This window comes from Megalops cyprinoides, chromosome 12 (genome assembly GCF_013368585.1).
Source record: "Megalops cyprinoides isolate fMegCyp1 chromosome 12, fMegCyp1.pri, whole genome shotgun sequence".
NCBI lineage: Eukaryota > Metazoa > Chordata > Actinopteri > Elopiformes > Megalopidae > Megalops > Megalops cyprinoides.
The window spans coordinates 31,734,325-31,758,820 of record NC_050594.1 but is presented as its reverse complement, the minus strand read 5'-3'; the positions used below and the strand labels follow the sequence as shown (position 1 = coordinate 31,758,820).

The window sequence follows — 24,496 nt, the reverse complement described above, 5'->3', positions numbered from 1 at the left end:
TGAGAGAAAATTTTTTCGAAAGTACAGTTCCATGTGTATGTGTTTTAAGAAGTGTAACTGACTCAAGCTTTTGCTGATGCCTACTCAGTGGAAGCTAACCCAAACACGTCGCTGGACTACAGCAGGTCTGATTGGTCAGTGCTGTGAGCATGTAACTGAACGGGAAGTCAACCCGCTACCTCTCATCCACGGACGGCTCTTTCTGCTGCAGGTGCGGCTTGATCCCTGACATTGGGCGCACGTTGGTGGATAAGGCTTTGATGGTGTAGTTGATTTCATTCTCTCTGGTCACGTCGCTGTCATACCCTACACAGGAAACAGGGAAGGAGCTTGGTGTTTTTGGTGGAGGTTTGCAAGGTGATCATCAGCCATGACAACAAAGCTTGTCAGAGGCCCTGCAAAGATAATGGCGTTTCCACCACAAACTGACACTATTCCAAATTCGGATTTCATTTATGTTAAAAACTCAAAATATTATGTTATCTTCTTCAGGGAGGTCTTTAATGACAGCACTAGCTGCTGTAAAATGGCTGGGGAAACGCTGAACCCTGAGCATCTGTGCTCCTGTGTGTCCCAAGTGCTCACCCCCGTCATCCTCGCTCTCAATGTCGGACTCCTCGCTGTCGCACTGGCGGGCCTCTCGGTGGCCCTCGGGCTCATGGGACCAGATCATGAGGGAGGTGTCTGCCCCGCCCACCGTCACCAGCAGGGCATCGTCGTGCGTCCACCGCACGTTGGTCACGTGGGTGCTGTGAGCCACGTACCGCTTGAACTTCGCGTACTTGCCCTAGGGTCGAAACAAAGGCAAACCTGTAGTGACATGAAGCTTATGCAACAGCTAGGAAAGTGCGAAGGGATGGTAGTGTAACATATGATTTTCAATGTGTTAAGGTGTTACTATAATATAAATAACTCTGGAAACACCCATAAGTATTCCAAAAATTAGTAGGCAGCTTCTGTGCAACTGCGTAGGAAACTTTGTACATTCAATGAAAGCCTCTCCCTGGGTAAAATATTTACATTTGATGTTGGACATATACAGTGCTCTCAAAGGGTGTATTGTGAACTACTGATAATATTTTTTGAAAGTGTGTATCCTATGTATGCTTTCAGAGCAACATGCTTTCACAGAAGTACGTAAAGGTTCACAGTCAGTATCCTGGTCACCTTTCTCCCCATTCTCCCCTTTCTCCTGTGGTTCCAGATGTAACTCCTATCCTACCTTTTCCCTGGAATCGTCTCTTACCTTGACGGGATACCTGAAGAGCTTCACATATCCCAGGTCGTCCCCGGTGGCCAGCACCTTCCTGTCGCTGCTCAGACAGGCCGCGGTGACCTCTGTGACCTCGCTGACCACAGGCCAGATGCCCTCGCAGTGTGTCCCCAGCACACAGGTCCAGGTGCTCCAGTCAATCCTCTCCACCTTGGAGAGGACAGAAGAAAGGGCTGATGGGAGATGTCTCCTGTCCTCTGCCTTTAGCGAGACAACAATCTTTCTAAACTCATCCCCCCATTTTCCAACTGCTGCCCCTTGCTGGGGTGTCGCACAGTGTCTGAAATACAGGCTGCGCCGAGGGCCCAAATCTGCTCCAATTCTAGTAGAACCACCCTGCTCCACCCCCCTATCCAGACAACCCCCCACCCCATCATGAGTCCCAAAATTAGAATGATGGAAAGTTTCGAAAAGTGGGCCGTGTTAATGCTGGCGCGCTCCTCCAGAGCCGTCCCCGGGTCCCGGGGAGGAAAAGTAGGGCAGCGGTAGCCATGGCGCTTCTCAAAGCGCCTCCCGCTTCCTGCACTTACCTCCACAGCCGGGATCGTCTGCCGCTTGCCGCGGGGAGCTTCGAAAAATAACTGCTCCTTCACCCCTGTGTTGACCTGCAGCAGCTTCCCTGTTAAAAGGAATCGGCGGAAAACAGGGGATCAGAGACCACACTCCAGGGCATGAGCCATGAGACACATTACATTCAACTGCACGGAATCAATCTGCTAAACTGGCATACCAGACAAGACTCAAAGACAAGCAGGCAGTCCAGTGCCAGTGCCACTACTCCCTGCTCTACAAGCATTTGAAATGCATGAGATGTGAGTCTTACTTGGCAGTGCTATGATAGGACTGCAGTGTTCAGGCTGTGGTATGTACCTCTCTTGTCCCAGTCCAGGTGGGTGATGTAGCTGAGCGAGCCTTTGCACACCCCCACCCTCTTGCTGCTCATCACGTTATAGATGTCCACGAAGCTGTCTGCTGAAGCCACCGCCAGGTATTTCCCAGCACCTACGAGCCACAGCGGAGACAGTCTTTAAACGGGTTTCTGTTTGACAAGACTGAGGCAAACATATCAGCACCTGTGGTGTGAGAACAATGGCACAGTGCTATCAAGAACAAGAAGGGGGCTGATGCAACTTCATGTGAGCAAGAGCTAGTATTCCAGTCTTGCTTAATGCATAATCAACGCTGCTGTGGACTGTGTCTACAGGACTTACTGTGCAGAACAGCAGGCTGCTTTTTTAAGCTGTTCCACCAATTTCAAATACTTAGGTCATGTGTCTCTCCAAATATTCTTGACAAATGTAATGTACTGTGAAAATACTTTCCCCGTTTCATCTTGAATTTACTCAGTACAAACCTGCTGCTCACTGTCTCTAAATGCCAAACATAAAAATACTGTTGCCATTGAAATGAGAAAATTTACCATGCCCTTGGCAGAGTGCTGCTTTATGTATGACTAGAGTCTAGTATCAGCTTTAATACTTAGATCCTTTGTGTTGGGGATTAAGGTTAACTACCCGAGAGGACGAGGGTTTAAGATGGGCTATTTTTGGCTCTCGTTCATTTCCTCCCCTCACTCTCTTTAAAACATCCTGGACAGCGCTGCTTTCTGGCCTTATTTTAACAGACACTGGCAGAATGTGGGTCACTTCGCAGTTAAGTGCACTTTCCCCCGCAGCAGGGGCACAAGGCGGGAACCTGAATGCCGCTCACCGCCTTCTTTTAACAAAGAAAAGTTCTGCAAGGAGCCTGCGACACTGAAAGAGCCGCTGTCCCCTGGTGAGCCCCTGTGGTGAGGACTGTCGGCGGTGGAGGCTGACCTGGCGAGAAGCGAATCTCGGAGATGACGTCCTTGCGGTGGTGGAAGGAGACCAGGTCCTCCAGGGTGTCAGCATTGACGATGAGGAAGCTGCCGTCGTTCAGGCCCACTGCCAGGGCCTTGCCGTCCGGGGAGAAGCAGCAGCAGCGCCCCCCTGAGAATGGGGCAACACATCATACAGGGTTTGAATGGTTACAGTTTTATAGGTATCTCAGAGCGAAGCACGCAGGCCAGACAGAGGATCACAAGCGATTTGCTTATTTTACCCAGGCCAATTAATTAAATACCCATTCAATTAAGGTTGGGCGACTGAGGTCAAATAAAAACCTGAATCACTGAAGAACTTAAAACACTGGAGCGGCCTACGCCAGGGCTTCCAGTGAGCCAGAACTAATCTAAACATGTCAAGTGTGTGCTGGCCTGCTCAAGACAAGATCAAACAAGATCACACTTTTGGAAGAATTTGGCTGAGGAGAAAGCATTAATCTTAACAAAACTGTTGAAAATATAACCCTCACATTCTGAATGAAGTCCCTTATATTATCATTGCAACACTGGAGGGGCAACTGAGGACACATTTACATTCTAACAGACTGCAGATTTTAACTGGCAGATATCCCACCTGCTAATCCATAACTTGCTCTACCCTACGAGTAGGTAAGACAATTCTAGCACTTCCTCTCTCAGCATGTAGGATAGACATTGTTAAGGGGCTACAACTTTCGGTGGACCACCTTCTTGCTCTGTGTTGTTTTTTTCACTACCTACTGGTCAAATAAAAGTACTGGTGTTACTCTGTGGGAGCCACTCAGTCAGTCAATCAGCTTGAGAGGGAAAAAGGGACTGTACAGTTCCTCATGTTGCTTATTCACAGTCAAAAAGGCCAGAAATGGATGAAGTTAAAATGAAAGGATAAAGATGGAGAACAGTGTACAGTGAAATTATACATTGCAAAATGTAATAGTGGGGTGTTACCTTTCTTGAGCTTGCGCACGGCCAGCATGCAGTGGCTGGGAGAGAGGTCCCATATTCGCAGGGTCTTGTCATCACTGACGGTGGCGCAGAGGGGCAGGTGAGGGTGGGTGGCCAGGCCCCACACTTCACCCTCCATGTGGCCCTGCGGGTACAGGACAGAGGGGTAGCCCCCCGCGCTAAAGCATGTGCTTCGGTCTGCATCCTGCCCGATTCACACACAGCCTGGCCCGCTGTACCTGCTGCTCTCGAGCGCATCGTGGGAAGGAGCGAAGCTAATGACGCCTCTGTGAGAGCACCCCACCCCCCCACCCTCAAGGAGCCTCCTCGCCGGCGTCCGCAGTGCCCCAAATCGAGCGGGCTGTTCGCTTTAGAGCGCTCTGCGGGACAGTCAATTACATTAGCAGGGGATTCTGCACGGGCCAAGGACAGCGGCAGGAGCGCTCCACTTTCCACACGAGAAACGTCCGGGACATGTGCCGGGAGAGACGCCCTCCCCAGGGGCAGCAGATCCCACTAACACAGCCGGGGGGGGGGGGGGGGGGTCGCTGAACAGGAGCACTGATGCTTGTGTTCTTGTCCGCTCGTTAACGCCTTACTGGCGTCCCAGCAACAGTAAGAGGACACTGTGTGTCAGCTGGGCAGGACCGAGATGCCCAGCGCAGGTCTACCACTGCATCTGCCCGCCTTGTGCCCAAATTAGCTTGACCCAGCCTGAACCCCTTTTCGCGAACGCCTCATTGCTTCCCGCATAATGAATGGCACAAACGGGGCCGCTTCATAAGTGTCTGCTTCAGTTAAAAGCAGCTGCTGTTCGCTGTTCATTATGAACTCTGGAAAAAGCCAGGGGCGCCACTGCCACGCTGCTCATAGTATTCTCCGCATGCCCACCTCTCCTCCTCCTTTCCCTTTATTAAACACATTGTTTCAGAACAAAGCCTCTCTGATGTTTTTCCAACAGCATTACTTTTAAAGTGGCATAAAGGTTTTCCTATCCAAATATGGAACATATCAAACAAAGCTAAAAAAAGGTTGCCATAATTTTTTTTTGGTTGTCCAAGTGTGGAGACACGAGACAGGAAGCCAGCTCGGCTTGGCCCCACTGCAAGGCGAGGGAGACTTGATGCTCTATTAACAACCATGGAACTGGGAAATCACCCAATCAGATTCTGATTCTAGATGGGAGGCCATATGTTACCAGCAGAAACCACCAGCAGTCAGGATCATATGTAATTGTACCTTTGCAACCTCCCTATAGCCTTTAATGCAATGGTGGTTTGACATTGGAAATATTAGTAGTATTCGGAGAGAAGTAGAGAAGCCTGCCAGGTAGCTGGTTAATTTAGAGATGGTGTCAGCATAAGACTGGTCACAAATTTGACATCGCTGTCACCGTATCATTGGGACTTAGTCTAATCGGGACTTTTTGAGGTAAGACTGGACATTGTCAGCAAGGGCAGACCGTTGGCAAATCTCCCTGAACTTTACCACTATGGGAAACATTTATTTGACAAGTCTAGGCAAAAATGTTATGATGGACTATTGTGGTTCACAGATAGCACACACACAGTAAAGTTATGCTTCTGGGATTGTGTTCCTCATTCATTCTTCTGCATTTGTATATATTTTCTGTGCAACTTTCAAACTATATCTACTGAAATTTATAAGGAATTATGACTTTTTTATTTGTACTTATAAAATTCTCATGCAACCATTGTAAAGGTGTGTGTGTCATACTTTGCTATATGTACTACACTGCATATCTGAACATTTTGCGTAATGTAATTCATTGTGTTTACAAAATTAATTAGCCAAAGTGCTCTACCTAGTATAAATGTTGTGTTTTTCACAGGGTTATACCCATTTATCACTGTCTGCCAAGGTCCTCCCAGTTACAGTGGATAGGTCTATACCATCTTACTCCTTACCTGGACTAAGAGAGTAATGGGGCCACTTTTGTCCACTTCCAGGATTTCACCATTCTTCGTGCCCACTAATATATGACCATGACCCAGAGATATGGCACGTATAGATGGGTTATCCTCCAACAGCAAGCCTAAAGAGTCAATTAGAAGCCATGTAAATGACCTTGCTATAAGCTCAATATAGGAGCAACTTTCATTAAAGCTAAAGCTATTATATCAAACATTTTTGTGCCCTCACATTAAACTGTTAATTGGCTTTCAAAGTTATTGATTAACTATTCAATTTAATTTAACCCCCCTCCCACAAGTGGAGTGGAAAGAAATGAAAGGCTTTGCCTTTGGAGCCAGGAGCTAGCACCGCCCGCTTGATAGCGTAGGTCTTCAGGCACCTTTCGAAGGTGTCGTCCCACAGGGCGACCACGCCGTCCTTGCCTCCTGTTACAAAACCCTGGAGAACGTGCCAGGAGTACAAACAAGGAAAGAAAATTTTATTTCACCACAGTCTGGCATTCATCCTAGCTCTGATGAACAAGATCAACCAAAAAAGTCTCAATATAGAGATTCATGCTGCAATGTTCCCACAGCAGAGTAACCTGCTAACCAACGCTAACCTGAGAATAAGTCATCTAGACGTAACAAGAAAATATCAATATTACAATGTATGCATTCAATAAATGCGCTTGGACCAGTCTAGCCTGAACTCATCAACCCTAACCAGCAGGAGGACAGAGAGGAAGGATGCCCCAACATCACCCCTACCTTCTCCAGGGCGTGCATGCTGAAGACGGGCCCGTCGTGGGCCTTCACCGTCTTCATGAGGAACATGTCCCTCCATATGCAGATGTCACCTGTGCAGGTCCCTGAGAACACCATCTCCTCTGTCCAGCCATACACTGCACACATCATGGTCTCTGTCTTCCCCATGTTCCCCTTCCGCCCAATCAGACCTCCGCCTGTGAAGGGCAGCGTCTCTTAACTAACGTCTCACAAAACATAGCATGGCTCCCTGTATCACCCTGAGCCCCTCCAACCTTAACTGAGGCTAAATCGAATTGGGCTTAGTTAATGCTTGGATGGGAGACCACCTAGGAGTACAAGGTGCTGTAAACTGTGCCAAACTGATCCCCTCCCACACACATCCCCATTTCTCCTAGCCAGCTCCCACAATCTCCCATCATCCCCTCATCTGTCAACACACATCTCCACATCCCTCTGCAATTTACCCAGTACAACATACCAGAATTATGCCTCCAGGAAAAGCACTGTACTACAGAGACTATTATTAATTTCAAACCGGACAGCTCTGAAACATAACCCTTTTTCTTTGTAGCATATGTTGTTTCCTTTCAGGACTAAAACAGCACAGTGCCACCGATGCAAAAACCTGTGTTATGCTTTAAGGTTTCAACAAATAAATAAAAGCAAAAATGTGGCTTGGATCTTACCTGCTTTGTGCCAGAACTTCATATGCTTCACCCCGGCAGTGATGAGCTTGTCAGGCATGTAAGGGTTAATTTTGACAACGAAAATCTTATCCTTGCTTCCCCTGAAAGAGAACACCAATGACATGTCACTGTGTCAGATATCTAGATACCTACAGACATCTGCTGTGATCTCCAGTTTAAGAACCGGCACCTTGTGACTGCTGTGCTAACAGCCTCAGTGTGAAATTACAGTCTCATTAGTTTTGTTTCAAACCGTTATTGTCGACTTACTTCGGTGTGTGATGCAACGCCTCACCTCAGCACAGACGATATGTCTGATGGTAGAATATGTATGTGTATGTGTGGAAGTTTACACTTCCCTGGGAGATAATAAATAGGAGGAACCGTGTGACTTGTGATCATGAAAATCATTCCAAGTAATTTACTCATAAATACACTACTCTGCTCTCTCCATTTACCAAATTGAGATATGTTAAGGCTTGCTGCAGCTGGAGACGAAGTGACAGAGTCAGGCCGCGCTATGCAAGGCAGGCCCTATCAGCTCTGTTCGCCCTGCACTGCCTGACCATGCCACCCAGTACTGCCTGCGAGCACAGTGTCACACAGGGCACGGTGTCATGATAGCCAAAGTAGCGTGGGTTTAAAAGGAAGCACATCCTGGTGTACGCACACTCTGCGGCTAAGCGACCTGGGACACACTGCTTAATGACTGCTTAATAGCCGCCTCCCTTTGTAATGATCAGACTTCTTCCTTGCTGCGGCTCGGAGATAATCCTTAAAATTTTGTTATGGCAAGGCTAAGTGCAGGACGTTCGAAGAGGAATGGCTCGAGAGTGAACGAGGAGATTTTTCGCCTCCTCGGATGATCAATCACAGCGGGGACAGAGCAGCAGGTTCAATTTTCGGCCTCATGCATAAATGATCACGTTGAGTGTGGATGTGCTCTGTGTTCAGTATTACCACATGATTCACGCAAAAAATCTTCATCAAACACAATGCAGACCTCATGAGGCTTTTAAGCTGCTGTTGTTCAAAAACACTTTGTATGCTTAGGCTGGGAAGGATTTCATATATTTACAAATCTACAGACTGGAACTGCAGAGGAGATCACTGCTCTTGATGCTCGATGAGGCTCCACCCACAACAATGATTAAAAAATAAGCACAGCACAGATATGGCAGGGCTTAGCTGCAAGCCTGCTTTACAACTGCAGTAAACATGCCCTGCTCTAAAGGATTAAAGTGTCTATAGTGACTGCGTAATCTTCCTGTGGTTAATATAATCTTAGATTTCAGATACTATGCTCTGTGTCTGACATATCCGAGGTCATAAACACCTTTGTTCTCACCCCATAAAACTGCAATGAGGCAGAAGAGCACCCAGCCTCAAGTGAAATATTTGGCTTATTGCCGTGATGGACAACCGAAGGCAAAACCCCAGTTTGATCCCCAAACTTCAAAACAGCCTGAATCCCAGCTGTGCTCACCTGATGGCAGAGAGCTTCTCCCCTTTTCTCCAGTCCCACAGTACAATGGTGTGATTGTCGTCCAGCCCGACCGAGGCCAGCCGCTTGCCGTCCGCTGTTGGGAAAACAGAGGCACGCCGTTCAGCAGGGCTGGAAAACAAGCGCGTGTCTCATCTCTGGCACTGGGTTAGCAGGTTTGACTCTGAAGCTGCAGTGCGATGGCATTGACATGCAGAGCATAACCGGACTCTGTTCAGAGCCAATTAGAGGGAAGAAGGTGAGTACGACCGCGTCACCGCATGCCAGGGTGAGTACAACGAGAACCCTGTAACAAGACAGCGCTGAGCGCCGGGCTCTAATTGGCAGAAGCTGTCACAGTCACTAATCCTCTGCAGAGACCGGAGCACACAGCAGAAATTCTGCACACCGCTTCTTCCCCTCAGGTTAAACAAGGCAGAGTCAGACGCACACTTACTGAAGGGTTTTACCAGTGGCTGGCTCTCCTCAAGCCACTGTCATGCCCCTGTGTGTGCAGACAGCACCCTTGCGTAGCACCCGTGAATGCAAACAGATCGTGGGTACCTGAGAAATCCAGGGTGCACACTCCATACTGGTGATATCCTTTGAGAACTGACATGGGCTTCAGCATCTCTGTGTCCCATATGTGGATGGAGGAATCTCTGCCAACCTGAGTGATGAGCCAACAGCACCAATGTAAGCCATGATCTTGCATCTCCAATGCACATCAGACAAGAGCTTCTTCCACCAAATGATATGCCTTTAGTTCAATGGTGAGGACCACAAAGGTGACTCAGGTCAATCTACCATGAGGCCCAACTTTTGTACCCACCAAGGAAATAAAAAAAGCATTGAGATCCTTTGCTGGAGGAATGACACCGAATAAAATCCTTAGCCAATGCCCTTAGCTGGTACCTGGCCTGTTGCTACGTAGTCCTTCAGGGGGTGGATGGCCAGGCAGAGAATGTCATCATCGTGGCCCAGGTAGAAACGCTGTGTGTTCTGCTGCCGATTGTACACAACCCCCACCGCCGCCACATGGTACACAATCTCCCCCGTCTGAGTGTAGAACAGGTTGCTCCTGCAGTCATATCCCCTGTAACTGGAACAACGTTGCAACAGCATATTCAGCACACTGGGGACCATCTCACCGGACCCAGAGGAGCATTTGAGACTTCTGGTCATGTTTTTTGGCTCTTGATTGGCTCCTGATCACTTATTCCCTGAGGCTAATATTGAGACTAATCTCCACACAGATGGATAGGCAATGCTATCTGTTCAGTTCTTTTGCTGGGACTGTGCCACTGGAATTCAACTCAATTAACGACCAGAAGGTAGTTTATGTAGCTCCCCAGTCAAAACGAAACAACCTCACAAAGCATTCAATGAGGCTTTGCACAACAGCAGGCTGGGTAATATGGAGTATGCACTTGGAGTTAAGCCACACTGGAAATGGATGCTCTGTAACTGGGCTTATTCATGTTGTGTTTCATAGAATATGACCAGTTTGTAATGACTCACAGGCACAGGTTCATTGTTACTGGCTTGCTGGATATAAAATGAGAGATCATGTTTGTACCCGTGGACGAAGTGGAGTTTGATGCCACTCCCTGGGGCCCTCTCACGCTTTTTGGTGGCCATCATCCGATGCTTCTCCTTGCACTGCTCTTTGAGCTGAGGTAGATCATCTTTATACACCTGGAGAGGGAGGTAGAAAAAACACCATAGCTAAACCTTAAAACTTTTAAGAAGTCTGATGTTTGAAAAATCAGTTGCAATTCACACAAAACTGTTCCCATTCCTTGACTGTATCACAAAATCCATCACTACCTCAAGCTACTTCACATCGTTGCTAACTACATGTCAGGCTTATTCAAATCACCTTTTTGGCGCTCCAAGATTTTTTGCGCTCCAAGATACATTTGTTTCAATATTCTGAAGGAGACACTGCTTGTGCGATTCTGAAGGGAATGAATTCTTCATATGTGAGCTTACAAACCTTTCAATACCTTCTGAATGGTTTCTGTTATTACAGACATAAGCAAATATGACAACCATTCGGTTTGCCCTTCAAAAGACACTTTTCGAAAACAGATGTTACCAGGCATTGAGCTGGGTTTTCACAGGGAGAAACTGAGCTTAGTTTCTGAATATTCCCTACACGTCTCTAGAGCTGGTGCAAATAAAATCACTAAGCTAGTAACATACGCTCGATTTGTTCTACTGTTTGATATGTGAGTGTTTAATTAAAAATTACATCTTGTGACCAGTGTGTGCTGGTATTAAACATGTAGGAACTGGCTGATATTGTTCTCTAAACCTTTGATGGATAAGGCTGTAATATTTAACACTTGATACCTGCAGGTAGAATAATTTTATCAAACTATCTTTTCCTACAAAGCCAGAGGCCATTAATAACTCTGACAAACTGAAGTGCAAGCACCAAAGCTACTTCTGCTTGAATCCAAAACCTTAATTTTAGACCGTATGCTTGAAGACTTTGGGCAGTTATTTCACACTGTATTATGAATCATCACTTCCCAGAGAGCAGCCCCTCCAGATCTCCAGCCTCTCCAGCATCTGCCCCTTTTGGGGCTATAGACTTCTCCTTGAGTGTCACTGAAGCGTCAACCAGTTTTCAGAAAGAAAGCAAGGTATCGTGACACAAACCTGCCGTCGGTATGTGAGCTGCGTCTCCTGCTCGATCTCCGAGTCCATCTCCGGCACATCCGACTGGTCAGAGTCCGACTCCTCGCTGTTGGAGTCCGCCAGTGTCTCTACAGAAGGCACAATGATATAGTCGCTTTTAGAACTCCAAGCTCAAACTCACCATTGTCTCTATTACCCTGTTCAAAGATGTTGTACACCTCAACCATCAGCACGAGAAATGTACGCTTCCATTAGAAAGACAGCCGCTGTCATCTCTCATTAATTCAAAGCCAAACCAGGGTGCAGAGGAGCCGTTTGCTGCCCGGATGACATCTCAGATTCATCAAGTAGACCATCAGTCTTTAGTGGCAAAATGGCGCTCGCTTCCACCAAGCTATTACTCAAGCTGACATGGCAAAGTGCTGATATGGAGCAAAGCAATGAGGAGCATTAAATACTGTACAGCATTAGGAAAATTAAACCCAGCCTTCTTTAGCAGCTGATTTTCCCCACCTCCTGTGACACTGAAAAAATGCACTGCAAATAAGACTTTTGCTGCAATAGTGTGTAATGTAGTGTGTGTCTTTCTTTCTAGGTGTGGATGAGCTTCCCTTTTAACTCCTCATCACACAGAGGACACAGCACTGTGGAGATTACAGCATCTCACTCTGCTCCCAAACCAAACTTCCTATGCAATTACAACATTGCCAGCTGTAATGTTGTGTGTTTGCACCATCACTGCCTAAACTTGGCAATTTCAGAGTGGGTCCCTGGGTTGGTCTTTGAGGTTACAGATGGATTCATACCACCAGACTGGGTGATCCCACAGAAGGAGGACAGTTGTGTGGCTACATCGACGGAGGTATGGAACATCATTGATTTGAATAATGCACTTCCTTATTTTGTCTAAACCCTCTGCAAATTTTACATTTCTGTGGGACGCATGTTGAGAAGAGGGGAGTGTGATGCGAATGAAAGGGTCACATGAGGTCACATGCAGGACACCTTTTTAAAGCCTGTCAAACTCCATCGTGCATTTGTGGCACGGCAGTGCTTCCATATCAGACTTAGACCCACCCACAGGTGCAGCACAATGTGATGAGACAGAGTTGTACCTTGAGGTGCTATATGAAGAGCTTCTTTTGACTTTCTTTCAGGGATAAACTTCCACTGGAACACTGAATGATCGGCTCCTCCAATAGTGATCACCCACTGGTAGTCGTGTGACCACCTGGCATTGGTTATGTGGGCTGAGTGACCTAAGTATTTTTTAAACTTTGCACCTAAGAGAAGGAATCAGAATTCATTCATGCATCAAAAACACATTTTCCCTGTATACTAGTAAGGTTTTGTGGGCAAAGCTCCTGTCACGAGCATTGTTTGGCTGTACACACAGGTTGATAGGGGAGTTAATTAAGAGAGCTAATTCAATTTATGCTAAAACTGATTACTTTGTAATGCACTGCCTTGCAGCACATTCATTTAATAGCAAGAGACTGTTTGACATAAGTGGAAACATTTTTACAACTCAATTTCCTATTTACTGAAGAAAAGAGGCACAATAATACCCACCTTTCCTTACACAAGGGTACCGCAGCAGTTTAACTAATCCGTAATCGTCGGCTGTTACTAACACTTGACTGTTAAAATTGGCATCCACAGAGTTAATGTCGTTGATCTCAGAGTACTTGGGCCAGATCCCGTTCACCTCCGGCCCGAGCACACACGTCCAGGTGGACCACTGAACCAGCTTCAGCTCCTCCCTGTTCGTGACCTCCTTCCCACCTGAAAGGGAGAGAGAACGTGCAGAAGATGGAAATGTGATTAGCAAGTACAATGGAATCAATAGACTAATGATCCGAGGGAGGGGGGGAGCTGCGGCTGAGCAATGAAACGTAGCACGTAAGGAGGAATGGAGATGTTTGCCCGGTGGCCTCACAAGCTCCGAGCAAACTCACCTTACACTGGTAAGGTGCAGAAATCACATGACCTTGTGATAAAACAAGGTTCATTCAACGAAAAATTAATAGACTAAGGTAGGCCATGTCGTTTGCCTGTTCGTTGTTAAACATTACAATTAGAATCGTAGCTGGCTAATATTAGCCTAGCAAGTTTGCAAGTACAGTAGCTACAACAGTACAAAACCAGTAATATAACAAGATTTTATTAAAAAGCAACATTCACAATTTTGCCAGATATTGAGCACAACTCAAATCCATACCAGTAATTCAAATAATAATAATTATTAGCTGATATTTACACACAGTTTTCTATGTTGAGTTAGTATATAGTGGATTCCAGATGTAGACATTGCACTGCATGGTGCATTATGGGAAAATACATCACTTACTGTCTGAAGCCAGCAAGTGATGTATTCTCTCATATTACACTGCATAGTGCATTATGGGAGAATACATCACCTGCTTACTTCATAGACTAAGACGAGAATACAAAGCAGAGGGTGATTGGTTGCCCCTCGGGTGCTCTGTGCGGATGTAGCTCTTACTTGGCATCCTGTAGAATAGCCTCTTTCCACTGCCGTCGTTGGTCTGCAGGTACTTGCTGTCCGCAGACCAGTCCATGTGCGTGATGAAGCTGGTGGAGCCGATGCACTCGCCCACCTTCTTGTACCGCTGCACCACACCGTAGATGTCCACCGAGTTGTCATTGGAGCCGACAGCCAGGTGTGCCCCGTCGGGGGAGTACTTCAGCTCGTGGATAGCCTCTTTCCTGTCCTTGATGTGCACCACCTCAGTCATGTCCCTGGGGAACGGGGGGGGGGGGGGGGGGGGGGGCACGCACACTTTGTATGAGAGGCACTCTTTTATCATTCAGCAATATCCCATCTGTGTGTGTTATGGGCCCAAGCCGGGTACAAACAGATTTGCAAAATAAAAGCTGGAGTTCTGTAATAGGTTTGGCCTTTCAGAGCCTTCATTTTCAGGCCTAGGAGACCAGGGCATTGCTTGTATTCAGAGCTCATATTGATGATGGTTTTGTGACATGAGTGGTGAATCATATCCCTGCTGCACGATGATGCATCCCAGCTTTGTCATCTCGCCCTTGCCTTTACTATGCAGTCTGAGCACATGGGCGTGAGTCACGGGGGCGGAACACAAAGCATTACATCATACCGTTGAGGAAAAAGATGCTTGCGTGCAGCGCATGCCGACCCCCCCAGCCAGTGCCTACCTGACCCTCAGGACGGTGAAAGAGCCGTCCTTCATGCCCAGCGCCAGGTGGATGCCGTCCGTGCTGACGGCCGCGCAGCGGATGGGCTCCTCCATGTTGCAGCGCGCGATCAATGCGTGGTCGATAAGGCTCCAGATCCTGCGGGGGCGCAGGCACAGGAGCTCGTTTTCCGCCCGCTAATTACGGGCGATAACCTTCCGCGCGTAACCCTCGCTACGCTATACCTGCTGGCCTCGGCCGCATCCCTGAGGAGGGCCGCGGTCGACTTGTTTCAAGGCTGCTTTTTCAGTATCAAGATTTCCTTCCCACTTTGAGTCAGCTCATTATCTCGTGGGTGCGAGATGTCGTCTTCGGAAAGGCGCGGAAGAGCTTTGCACCTTTCTAAAGGCAAGATCTCGCACCTCTGACAGGAGATAACTCGGCATCAGGGAATGAGAAGGCTTGTGAAGCTGTATTTAGGCTGATGTTTGAGAGCCAGTCCTGGCTGAACACAGCTGGTGCTAGGAGCTGTGTGGGAACACGCAGTTCAGAACACTGGGCAATAAAACGCACAGACACTCTGGTCATAGTCTCTTTGAGAGACAGCATCGTACACTGATGAAGGCTTAGGCCAAAATGTCTGTGCTTTTAAGTCCTCCATGCTTGATGAAAATAATTAATAAAAAACTGCAAATTTAAAGAGCTGAGTCCATTGACCAAACTCATTTGGGTGCAAACCACCTTTACAATAGCATGCAACTCACTGCAACAGCATGACACTGTGCCACGGACTCTGAAAGTGGAAAAATAACTTTCCAATAGTTGGGGTCACCCACCTGACGGAGCGGTCGTCGCTGCCTGTCATGGCCAGGGGCTTGGTGGGGTGCACAGCCAGCGCCCACAGCTCGCCCTCGCAGTGGCCCTGCATGATCAGGAAGGGCTTGGTGCGGTCATGGACCACCACCTCGAAGATCTCACTGTCCTGGGTGCCCACCAGGATGTGGTCGCCCCTCCAGCACACACTCCGTACTGACAGCCCTGCCAGCATGCACACACAGACACACACAGACACACACATATATTGACACACACACACACGCATACACACACATACATGTGCACATACACATACACACAAGAGCACACACGTACACACGAGCGCACACATACACACACACACATGCGGATGCGTGCATACACACACATACACACACACGCACACACATGCGGACACGCGCATACACACACACACACACAGGGGGATTAATTCAGTATGGCTATTGGAAGAGCCACATATAGCACATGGCAGTGATTCTTAGAGACAACAGGAGGAAAACACCATGACACGATTTCTACTCATTTGACGGAGGTTTGACGGCACTTCTGGGGCAGCCTCAGGACACAGGAGAAGGGAAACAAGGGATGAGAGTATGCATATATATATATTATGTATATATAAAAATATATTTATATGCACAAATATATATAGACACTTTGGACTGAGTAACAAACAAAGGTAACGATACAGGGACTAGTATGCACAGGTTAATGGGGACAGCCTTTACCCACATAGCTGTTACCCACCTCTGCAATTTTCACCTCTAGTTACTGTGGGGCCCACATCAAACAGTGTGTGAAAAAGGGGGAAGAAAGACAGACCGCTAATTAGTGACTCAGACCCAACCCTTTGATCCATCAATCCATTAAGTGACTACTCCTCGTTCTCAGAGATGGGCAGAGAGTGGTGGATTGGATGGCCCTAAGTCTCATTTTGCAGAGGAAACACAGGTTCGCAATGGAATAAGAAGTTTTCCTGAAGTGATTTCTTATTCACACCACCGCGCTCCCTTCCTTTCATAGGGTGTCATCACTCCAGGGCTCGCAAGCCTCCTTAAGCACTGGTCATTTGGACAGACTCTCACTGGCTGAAGAGCAGAGGCAGCTGGCTCAGTCTGGCGGAAGGAGTGTGTGCGCGCGCGTGTCTGTCTGTGTGTGTGTGTGCCTGTGTGTGAGTGTGTCTGTGTGTGTGTATGTGCATGTGTGTGTGTGTGTGTGTGTGTGTGTGAGCATGGAGGAATAGGTCACCTTTGTAACCCTGGTCCGTTTCCCTGAGATCGATCACCGTGATGGGTTTGAAGTTCAGGTCCCAGAGCCGGACGCAGCCATCCCGGCCCCCCGTGGCGAAGCCCTCCTCGCAGGCGTTCATGCTGAAGATGCCCGACTGCGGAGATAGAGAAGGAGAGGGGGGACACAGCGCGTCAGCCAGCGGGGACGCCATGTCGGAGGGGCAGTGGGCACGCGAACAGACAGATTACCGTGGACAGAGCCAGATAAACCTTTTCACTTTCGCTGGCTGTGGCGATCGAGAGGAGCTGTAGCATAAATGTGATGCAGCGCTGGGCGATACAGAGGTGTCTGCTTTGTGGTTTGAAGGGAAGCTGTAACCGTGGTGTGCTGGGAGGGGGGGGTGCTGCTACTGCTGCTGCTGTTGGGGGTGGGGATGCTCTGTTGGCACGCACTGTAGCAGGGAAAAGCCTCACTCAGAGAGGGAGCGGGAGCCGCCCGCCCATCCCCCCACTGCCCCGCATCCAGCTGTTGAGCTCGCAGACACCGTTTAATCCCAAGTAGTAAATGCTGATCCTTTCCACTGCACATATTAAAGCTGGGGGGTTGGGGGGACATCACCAAATCCTCCCCCTATTGGCAGCAGGTTTTTTTCTCTCTATCAAACAATTGCTTCTAACGCTTCTGCCCGGAACAGCCACTGACCGGTCGGCCTTGTCCAATGAGAGCCTCCCGTTCAGCGAGCGGTTATGATTTTATACGAGCACAGTGCGTGCGCGGGTTACATAACTGCCGCAAGCAGGCAGGCTTAACATAAGTAGGCATGTGTCCAAAAGCACAATGCAGCCTCCGTGATGATGTGGGTGTACAGTACAAGTATGATTGAGTGAGGCTCTGTGTCTGTGTGTATGTGTGTCTGCGTGTGTGTGTGTGTGTGTGTATGTGTGTGTGTGTGTGTGTGTGTGTGTGTGTGCGTGTATGTGTGTGTCTGCGTGTGCGTGTGTGTGTGTGTGTTTGTGTGTCTGTGTATTTGCGTGTCTGTGTGTGCGTGTATGTGTGTGTCTGTGTGTGTGTGCGTCCGTGTGAGTATGTGTGTGTGGCAGCAAGCACGCCTTTGCTAGATGTGTGTGGGCTGGAATATGAAATGCAAATCGGCATTAGCCACAGGATGACAGCTCGCGATCTGAAAACCCCGCGCGGCATCACCAAGCGCTCATCGCCCAAATTCATGATCTGCGTCTCAGCCTGTCAGTGACGTGTTTAACACTGCAAACACTGCACACCTTTCAGGAGCAAAAGTGGCTCTATAGTTCTGCTGTATTTTGTGAATCTGAATATTGTTAAAAAAGATGTTTCTGCTGCCAGGCTTTTACACTGTCAGTGTGACTGTGGATGGATTTCTACTTAATAATTACTATACTTCAAACTTAGTATAATATTTAATACAGCATGTCTGTGATGACTCAGACCAATTATCTGTTGAAGAGTGCCTGTATTATGAAATACACGATACCATGGAGAAAAATGCTGAACTTGTCCATGCACTGAAATCACAACTGTTATTCAGCAACAGTTGTTATCCTGTTGTGTCCTTGTTATTTGTTTATGTACTTGCCTTCGTCTTAGAATGTACTTATTGTTGTGAACAGTTATGTCAATGGATGAACTTGCAACAAGCTTGCAGCGAAAAGAGGTGAATTTTTGGAAAACGTTCATTCGTCACGCACATAATCTGCCCCAATATTCACCCAGTGACACAACATGCCATTAACAGAGGATGACTGAAAGCTTGCTCCTTTGCAGTTTTGGGTAAAATGTATTAGCCAGGCCTTTAATGGGTAGCCCCTGTACCTGCTCAGATCACCACCTCTCTGAATGGCAGGAGAGAGGCCGGATTTAGCCAGGGTGAGGGACTCATTATAACTGAAAAACAAATGTGTTACACTCTGGACATACCAAGCGAAACCCCTTCCTTTTCACACAAACAGCACTTCTGACTGACAGTGTGCGTAGCCTCACCTAGGTGCAGTCAATGGCGCTGAGGACACTATGGGAGTATCTACTTGTACAGAAAACACATCAGTGTGGAGGTGTCAACATATATAAAGATACCAATCTGATATAGTATGAGAGGCTCACCTGAATTGTGAGATTGTGATGCAGCATTGATTGATTGGCTAATCTTTGAGGCATGGATAACTGATAAAACAGTGACACAGAATAAGCTGGATTCCTCGACCCTGTGTGTTATTGATGGGTTTGTTTGCACACTTACCCCGTGGGCGCCTTGCACAGTCCGAACCAGATTAATCCCCTTCCAGACATAAATGTCACCATTCAGCGCCCCTGAATACGTGACCTCGTCTCTGGCGCACGCCAGGCAGAGAATTGTTTGGAGATCCCCTGTTTTGCCGAAAACGCCACGCTTGGGGGTCAACGCGTTGCCGCATAAGCTCCAAAACTGAAAACAAACAAGGGGACAAGGAAATCGATGAAGCACATCGCAGCCCGCAATCTCCATTAATCCTGGGCTGAGAGATGAATCACACGCTCATGAAACCAGTTACCCGTCACGAATGTTAACACGTGCCGTGCGTGACCATGTCAAAATGGCTGTGTGCGCAATGCGTGTTCCCTCCCACCACTCTCTCCATTATTCATTTGATAAGCAGACGTTCATGTTATCGACCACTATATCGACCACAGGATAACTTCAACATGACAGGGTAGGAAGTCTTCCATTGTCCAGAATGCAGATGAAACTAATCCCTACTCACATGAAAAAAAGGGGTTCTAGGGGTTCTCTTTAAAAAAAATAGAGATATCCACTGAATGTGACTGGCTGCATGTGCCAAGGTTTTAATAACCTTGCTAGAGCTTTCTATTTGGTGTATGGTTGATGCATTCAGCCAAATACTTTCTCCTTGGGTTTAAACTGTCAACCCCTAATTGGATTGCTCTAGAGAACTTTAGATCAATTTCAAGCTCTTGTTAAGTACTAACAGGTAGAAAATGTGTGGAATGTATCACAGAGAGCAAAAAGGCATCCTTGAATGAGGTAGCAGTAATAACTGGGTTAACACAGAAATGGATGGCCATTGGTATAGAAAGTGCTGGTATAGAAAGGTTTGCGTACCAGCGCAAAATGTAAGTAATTGCTCAATGTGTCTCAACAAGGTGAAAACATTTGTGTCATTTCAAGCAACTGGCTTCCCCTGGACAAGTGCATCTTTTGTACCCCTCCAGAAGTCATTGGCTCTGTCCCTGTCTGCCCACAGCCTGTAGGCGACAGACTCCCTGCACGAATGTGCCTCTGCTTCTGTTAGGCTTCATGTCGCGGTACATATGCTTGCTGGCCTGATCCCTGGCAAGGCTACAATTCGCATGCTCAGTGGTAGCTATGGTATGATGAAGGAGCAGTACACAGCCCTTCACTGTTTTTTTTTATTTCTTTTGAAACATTTAGCTATCTTTCTGATATATGTTTCACTCCTTAAGTACGCTAACAGTGAAACTGGATATCAGTATTTTCCATAATTCCTCAGATTGCATGCTACTCCACAGAAACCACTTCAGAAATTCAACCACGTTCATTGTTTGAAAATGTCGCTGTGCCACAAACGCAAGTTTTACAGGTGATGAGGGGGCAAATGGACAGGATATCTGTATTCTTCTCGTAATTGTTTGCTGAATAATGCCATCTCCATTGATGTTTGGGCAAGCAAGGTCTCCACATAAATAGGCCAACCCTACCACCTCCCCTTCTCTTTCCACTACAAAGCCCTTCAGTGTGAGCCATGCTGAGGCCAGCCAATCAGAATGCACCAGCACTGAACAGACTTTACCGCCACCGGCATTCTGACCGTGCGCACGCACAATTGGGCAGATGCTGTGTTTTTTTGAACGAGGTCATCAGCATACACTCACTTGCCCTGGACATTCTGGAGGGACCGGCAGCATCCCGATTAGATAATTGCAGGCGCTTGCTGTAACATCCACTTGGAAAACACTGTGTCGTGCGCTCTGTAAACTGGGTCATGCACTCACCAATACAAAACAGCTGGTAAATGACAGGGTGGACTATGAGTGCAACCTAGTGCTACTGAAACACTGACATGTAACCCAGTGCTACTGAAATACTGACAGAAAACTGCAACCCGGTGCTTCTGAAATTATTAACAGAGCTGAGAGTAACCCACTGCTACTTAAACACTGACAGAGAGCTGTAACTCAGTGCTTCTGAAACACTTAACAGAGCTGAGTGTAACTCAGTACTACTGAAATACTGAGATCTGAGTGTAACCCAGCACAACTGAAACACTGAAATCTGAGTGCAACCCAGTGAGAGACAGTTGGTGTGTTTTTTTGTTTTTTTTTCCCAGTCAAAGTGTTTCTACTCAAGAGGGAGGCAAGAAATGACTCCACAGTGACACAAGAGTGAGCGATTGTCACTGGGCTCGGTTCCACGGTGATGAGAGGCCTATCGCCAGTGATCAGCTGTTATAGGCGATCGTGCACGGCTGGGACAAAGGATCCCACATCTCTTAAATTAATGGCGGGCCATCACTGCAACACCGTGGCTATGTCGAGGGAGTATTGTGTGAACAGAGCATTTCATTTTAATGTTAGGGTGGAGCTCTGGTGCCCCACACTGTAGGGAGGGGGGGCATGTACCCTGGGGGGGTGTACCAGAGCTGTGGGAAGAGGCTTTAAGTTGGGGGTGCTGTAATGGGGGTTAAAATTAGCATTCGCGATGAATAGGCTATAGGCTACTTCATACACATAAATTAATTTTTATTTTATGAGCTTGAGTGAAAGCTTTTTTGGTGAAAATTCCATTCGTAACGTCACATTCTAATATAACATATGCTACTATAACATGAATCAAACATATCCCAGTCTTGCAACTACCAGAACCCGTTGCACACAGCAGACATGAACATACAAATAGACATAGTTAAACAGGTCCAAAAGGCTGGTGTGCACAGCGGACATGAACATATTCACATACGCACAATATTTTAACAGCACAAATACATTACATTACATCAATTAAACCTCTGGCTCTGTGAAAGGCCGCAGACATCGGGTATACACGCACACAGCAGACAAGAACATGCAAATAGCCTACGCATAGTTAAACAGGTCCATAAGCCCATTGCGCACAGCGGACAAGAACATATCCAAATATGCACAATATTTTAACCAGTCCAAAAGCCCAATTTGAACAGCACACAACAACATGGCCAAATACATTTTTGCAGCAAAAGTATCAGTGTGAAATGACTGTTTAATGATAACGTTAACAGTGGCGACTGGTGAGCTGGAAACAGGGCAAGCCCAAACACTTTAACAAGGATGGCATTTATCGATTTAAATTACGTGAAATGCTTATGACACATCACAGCTTTTGTGAGGTCTGTGTTCTAAACGTTATTGTTCGTTGCACTCAAACTAACCTAAAAGTTTATTCTGAGTAATTTAATTTGATTTAACTAAATTTAGTTCTGTTCTGTAATTTGAATTTTGTAACACAAGAAAGCTATAATGTGAAACATTTAAGAGAAAGTTTTGGGATTATTTGCCACTTAATTATTCAAATTGCCATCCTTGTTATTAAACAATCTCATGATGTAGCTCTCCCAATACCACCCAAATTTCAGACAATCTGTGCTGTTTCACGAGCATAATCATTCATTCTTACGCGATCGGTGTCAAATATTCTGTGAATTATTTGTTTTATTGTTAGTCAAGGAGGATAAAGGGGAGGTTGAAAGTAATGATAGATTTAAAGGTAGTGTTTGGGCTTCCCCTGTTTCGAGCTCACCAGCCGCCACTGGAAGTGCTGGCCAGCGTTGGGATGCTTTCCTGGATCCGCTGGCCTTCCACTGTGTTCTTTTTAGAAGCTGGTGGTTTACCAAAGAAATCTGAAGTTCGTTTCGGTGCCATTGTGATAGCTAGCTACCTTGAATGATGCAACATTACTAGCTACTAGATGACTAGGCTATGTGACGTCCGTTGACCATGATGCTTAGTGTTACTTTAATAATTAATAATTATTCAGTATTGCTAATTATTTCTCAAAAATTCCTCAAGCATTAAATTCTTAGGTAAATAACAGGAGAAATATTTAAAATGTTTTAATACGTTTATTTTTTTGCATCTGGCAGAGAGTGCTGTGATGTCTGCCTTTTCCAACAGGGGGTGCTGAAGCACCCGCAGAACCCCTACTTCCCACGGCCCTGGGGTGTACCCTGGCAGGGTGGCCATCCCATAATGTAACAGATGGTTAGAGGTTGGTATGGAGCCAGGCCCGACCCCCACCACCACTGGATTTCTGTGGCATCAAGTGGATGATGCCAGGGGTTTGCAAAGAGGCCAGAGGAAGAGTCAGCCAGCAGCAACCCCATGAGAACAGGGTTGGAGCGACATCCCCCTGGCCTGCATCTGCTGGAGAGATGATGATGATGTTGAGAGAGCCCCAGGAGACAAGACCGGGCATCCTAGTGAGCAAAGCCTGGCACGCCCCTGCCACCCCTTTGCCACAGTCACAATGGACATCACTGCAGGTGAATAGTCAGAACAATGTTTAAATAGCCAGCATAGTACGTACAGTGTATGTGTGTGTGTGTGTGTATATAAACCTACATATCCACCACAAGGGATGGTTCACAGAAAAATTTAGCTTGGTTTGGTTCATTAAATGGGTCATGGGCTTACAAAGTTTGGGTGACCCTGCAATAAACGGAATTATAAATCTCACTGGAAATAAATCCATAGGCTTGAATTCATGAAGTAAAGCAGCTCTGCTGTGTTAATGCCCTGGGTCAAACTGCCATGAGTAGCAAAATCCCGGGTTTCCCGCAGTGGGAGGGGCCCTCCATACTGCATGTGGGAGCCCCGCCCAGTAACTGCGGCAGACCAATCATGTGCCGCCGTGAATCACAGCCTTTTTCCGCAGCCCCACTCCGGGGAGAACCTTTTAATTTAATCAATGCGGAGCGGGTGTAATTCATCATCAGCCACCCCGCCACGTCCTCCTCAGCCTCCTGTTCACCAGGACCCCCTCGGCAGGAGCCGGGCTGGTGGTACATGACATGGCCGCGTGGGTCTGAGAGCAGGCCTGGTCTCCTGTCTGCAGGTGCTGCACAGGTAGGGATTCTTTGGAAGCATCAGGATGTTTTGACTCAGTCCTTCTAAGAAGCTCAGGTCTGATTCAAAGGCTTATCCACCATGGAAACAAAGGCCAACAGATCACCACGCCAACCGCCACCAAGACAAAAGCCCAACAGCTCACCAGCAGAGGTAACAAAAGCACAGAATACCTCCTTAATCAGTCTAATGGACAAACAAACCACAAGAGGACAAAACATATTTCTAGAAGTCAGGAGCACAAGAGCCTTGCTCTGCCCTGATAGGAAAATCCCACAAGACTCTAGTTAAAAAAATGTGACATCCACTTTCATTTATGGCTGTCGCTGTTGTTGCCTTTTTCCATTCAGTGGGGAAATCAGCAAGTAGACATGGCAGTGCTCCTTTTCTATGACTGCAAGGGGATTAATGTTGCTAAATCTCCTGGATGCATGGAGTGCTATAATCACCGCACTAGCGCAGGGCCAGAGAGCAGATGTCACATGGTCCGCAGGGCACAGGCTCTGGAATTATGTGGGCCAAATGCTGGGCGGCACGGGACACCAT

At 47.2% G+C, this 24,496-nt stretch overlaps 1 protein-coding gene across 1 annotated transcript in view; it reads right to left on the bottom strand.

Annotated features, from left to right (window-relative positions):
* Positions 1-24,496, bottom strand: part of eml5 (EMAP like 5) — a 69,330-nt gene that overhangs the window by 16,701 nt on the left and 28,133 nt on the right. Inside the window, exons 5-28 of the mRNA XM_036541822.1 lie at positions 19,074-19,259; positions 16,820-16,955; positions 16,319-16,342; positions 15,571-15,772; positions 14,756-14,893; positions 14,070-14,326; positions 13,136-13,348; positions 12,679-12,846; positions 11,585-11,691; positions 10,494-10,612; positions 9,830-10,016; positions 9,479-9,584; positions 8,918-9,011; positions 7,432-7,532; positions 6,746-6,939; positions 6,323-6,434; positions 5,990-6,117; positions 4,065-4,206; positions 3,091-3,243; positions 2,144-2,275; positions 1,804-1,892; positions 1,247-1,423; positions 586-787; positions 180-306 (exon numbers count right to left, since the gene is read on the bottom strand). Of these exons, the coding sequence (XP_036397715.1) occupies positions 180-306; positions 586-787; positions 1,247-1,423; positions 1,804-1,892; positions 2,144-2,275; positions 3,091-3,243; positions 4,065-4,206; positions 5,990-6,117; positions 6,323-6,434; positions 6,746-6,939; positions 7,432-7,532; positions 8,918-9,011; positions 9,479-9,584; positions 9,830-10,016; positions 10,494-10,612; positions 11,585-11,691; positions 12,679-12,846; positions 13,136-13,348; positions 14,070-14,326; positions 14,756-14,893; positions 15,571-15,772; positions 16,319-16,342; positions 16,820-16,955; positions 19,074-19,259 (3,494 nt within the window). The remainder of the gene's footprint in view (positions 1-179; positions 307-585; positions 788-1,246; positions 1,424-1,803; positions 1,893-2,143; positions 2,276-3,090; positions 3,244-4,064; positions 4,207-5,989; positions 6,118-6,322; positions 6,435-6,745; positions 6,940-7,431; positions 7,533-8,917; positions 9,012-9,478; positions 9,585-9,829; positions 10,017-10,493; positions 10,613-11,584; positions 11,692-12,678; positions 12,847-13,135; positions 13,349-14,069; positions 14,327-14,755; positions 14,894-15,570; positions 15,773-16,318; positions 16,343-16,819; positions 16,956-19,073; positions 19,260-24,496) is intronic.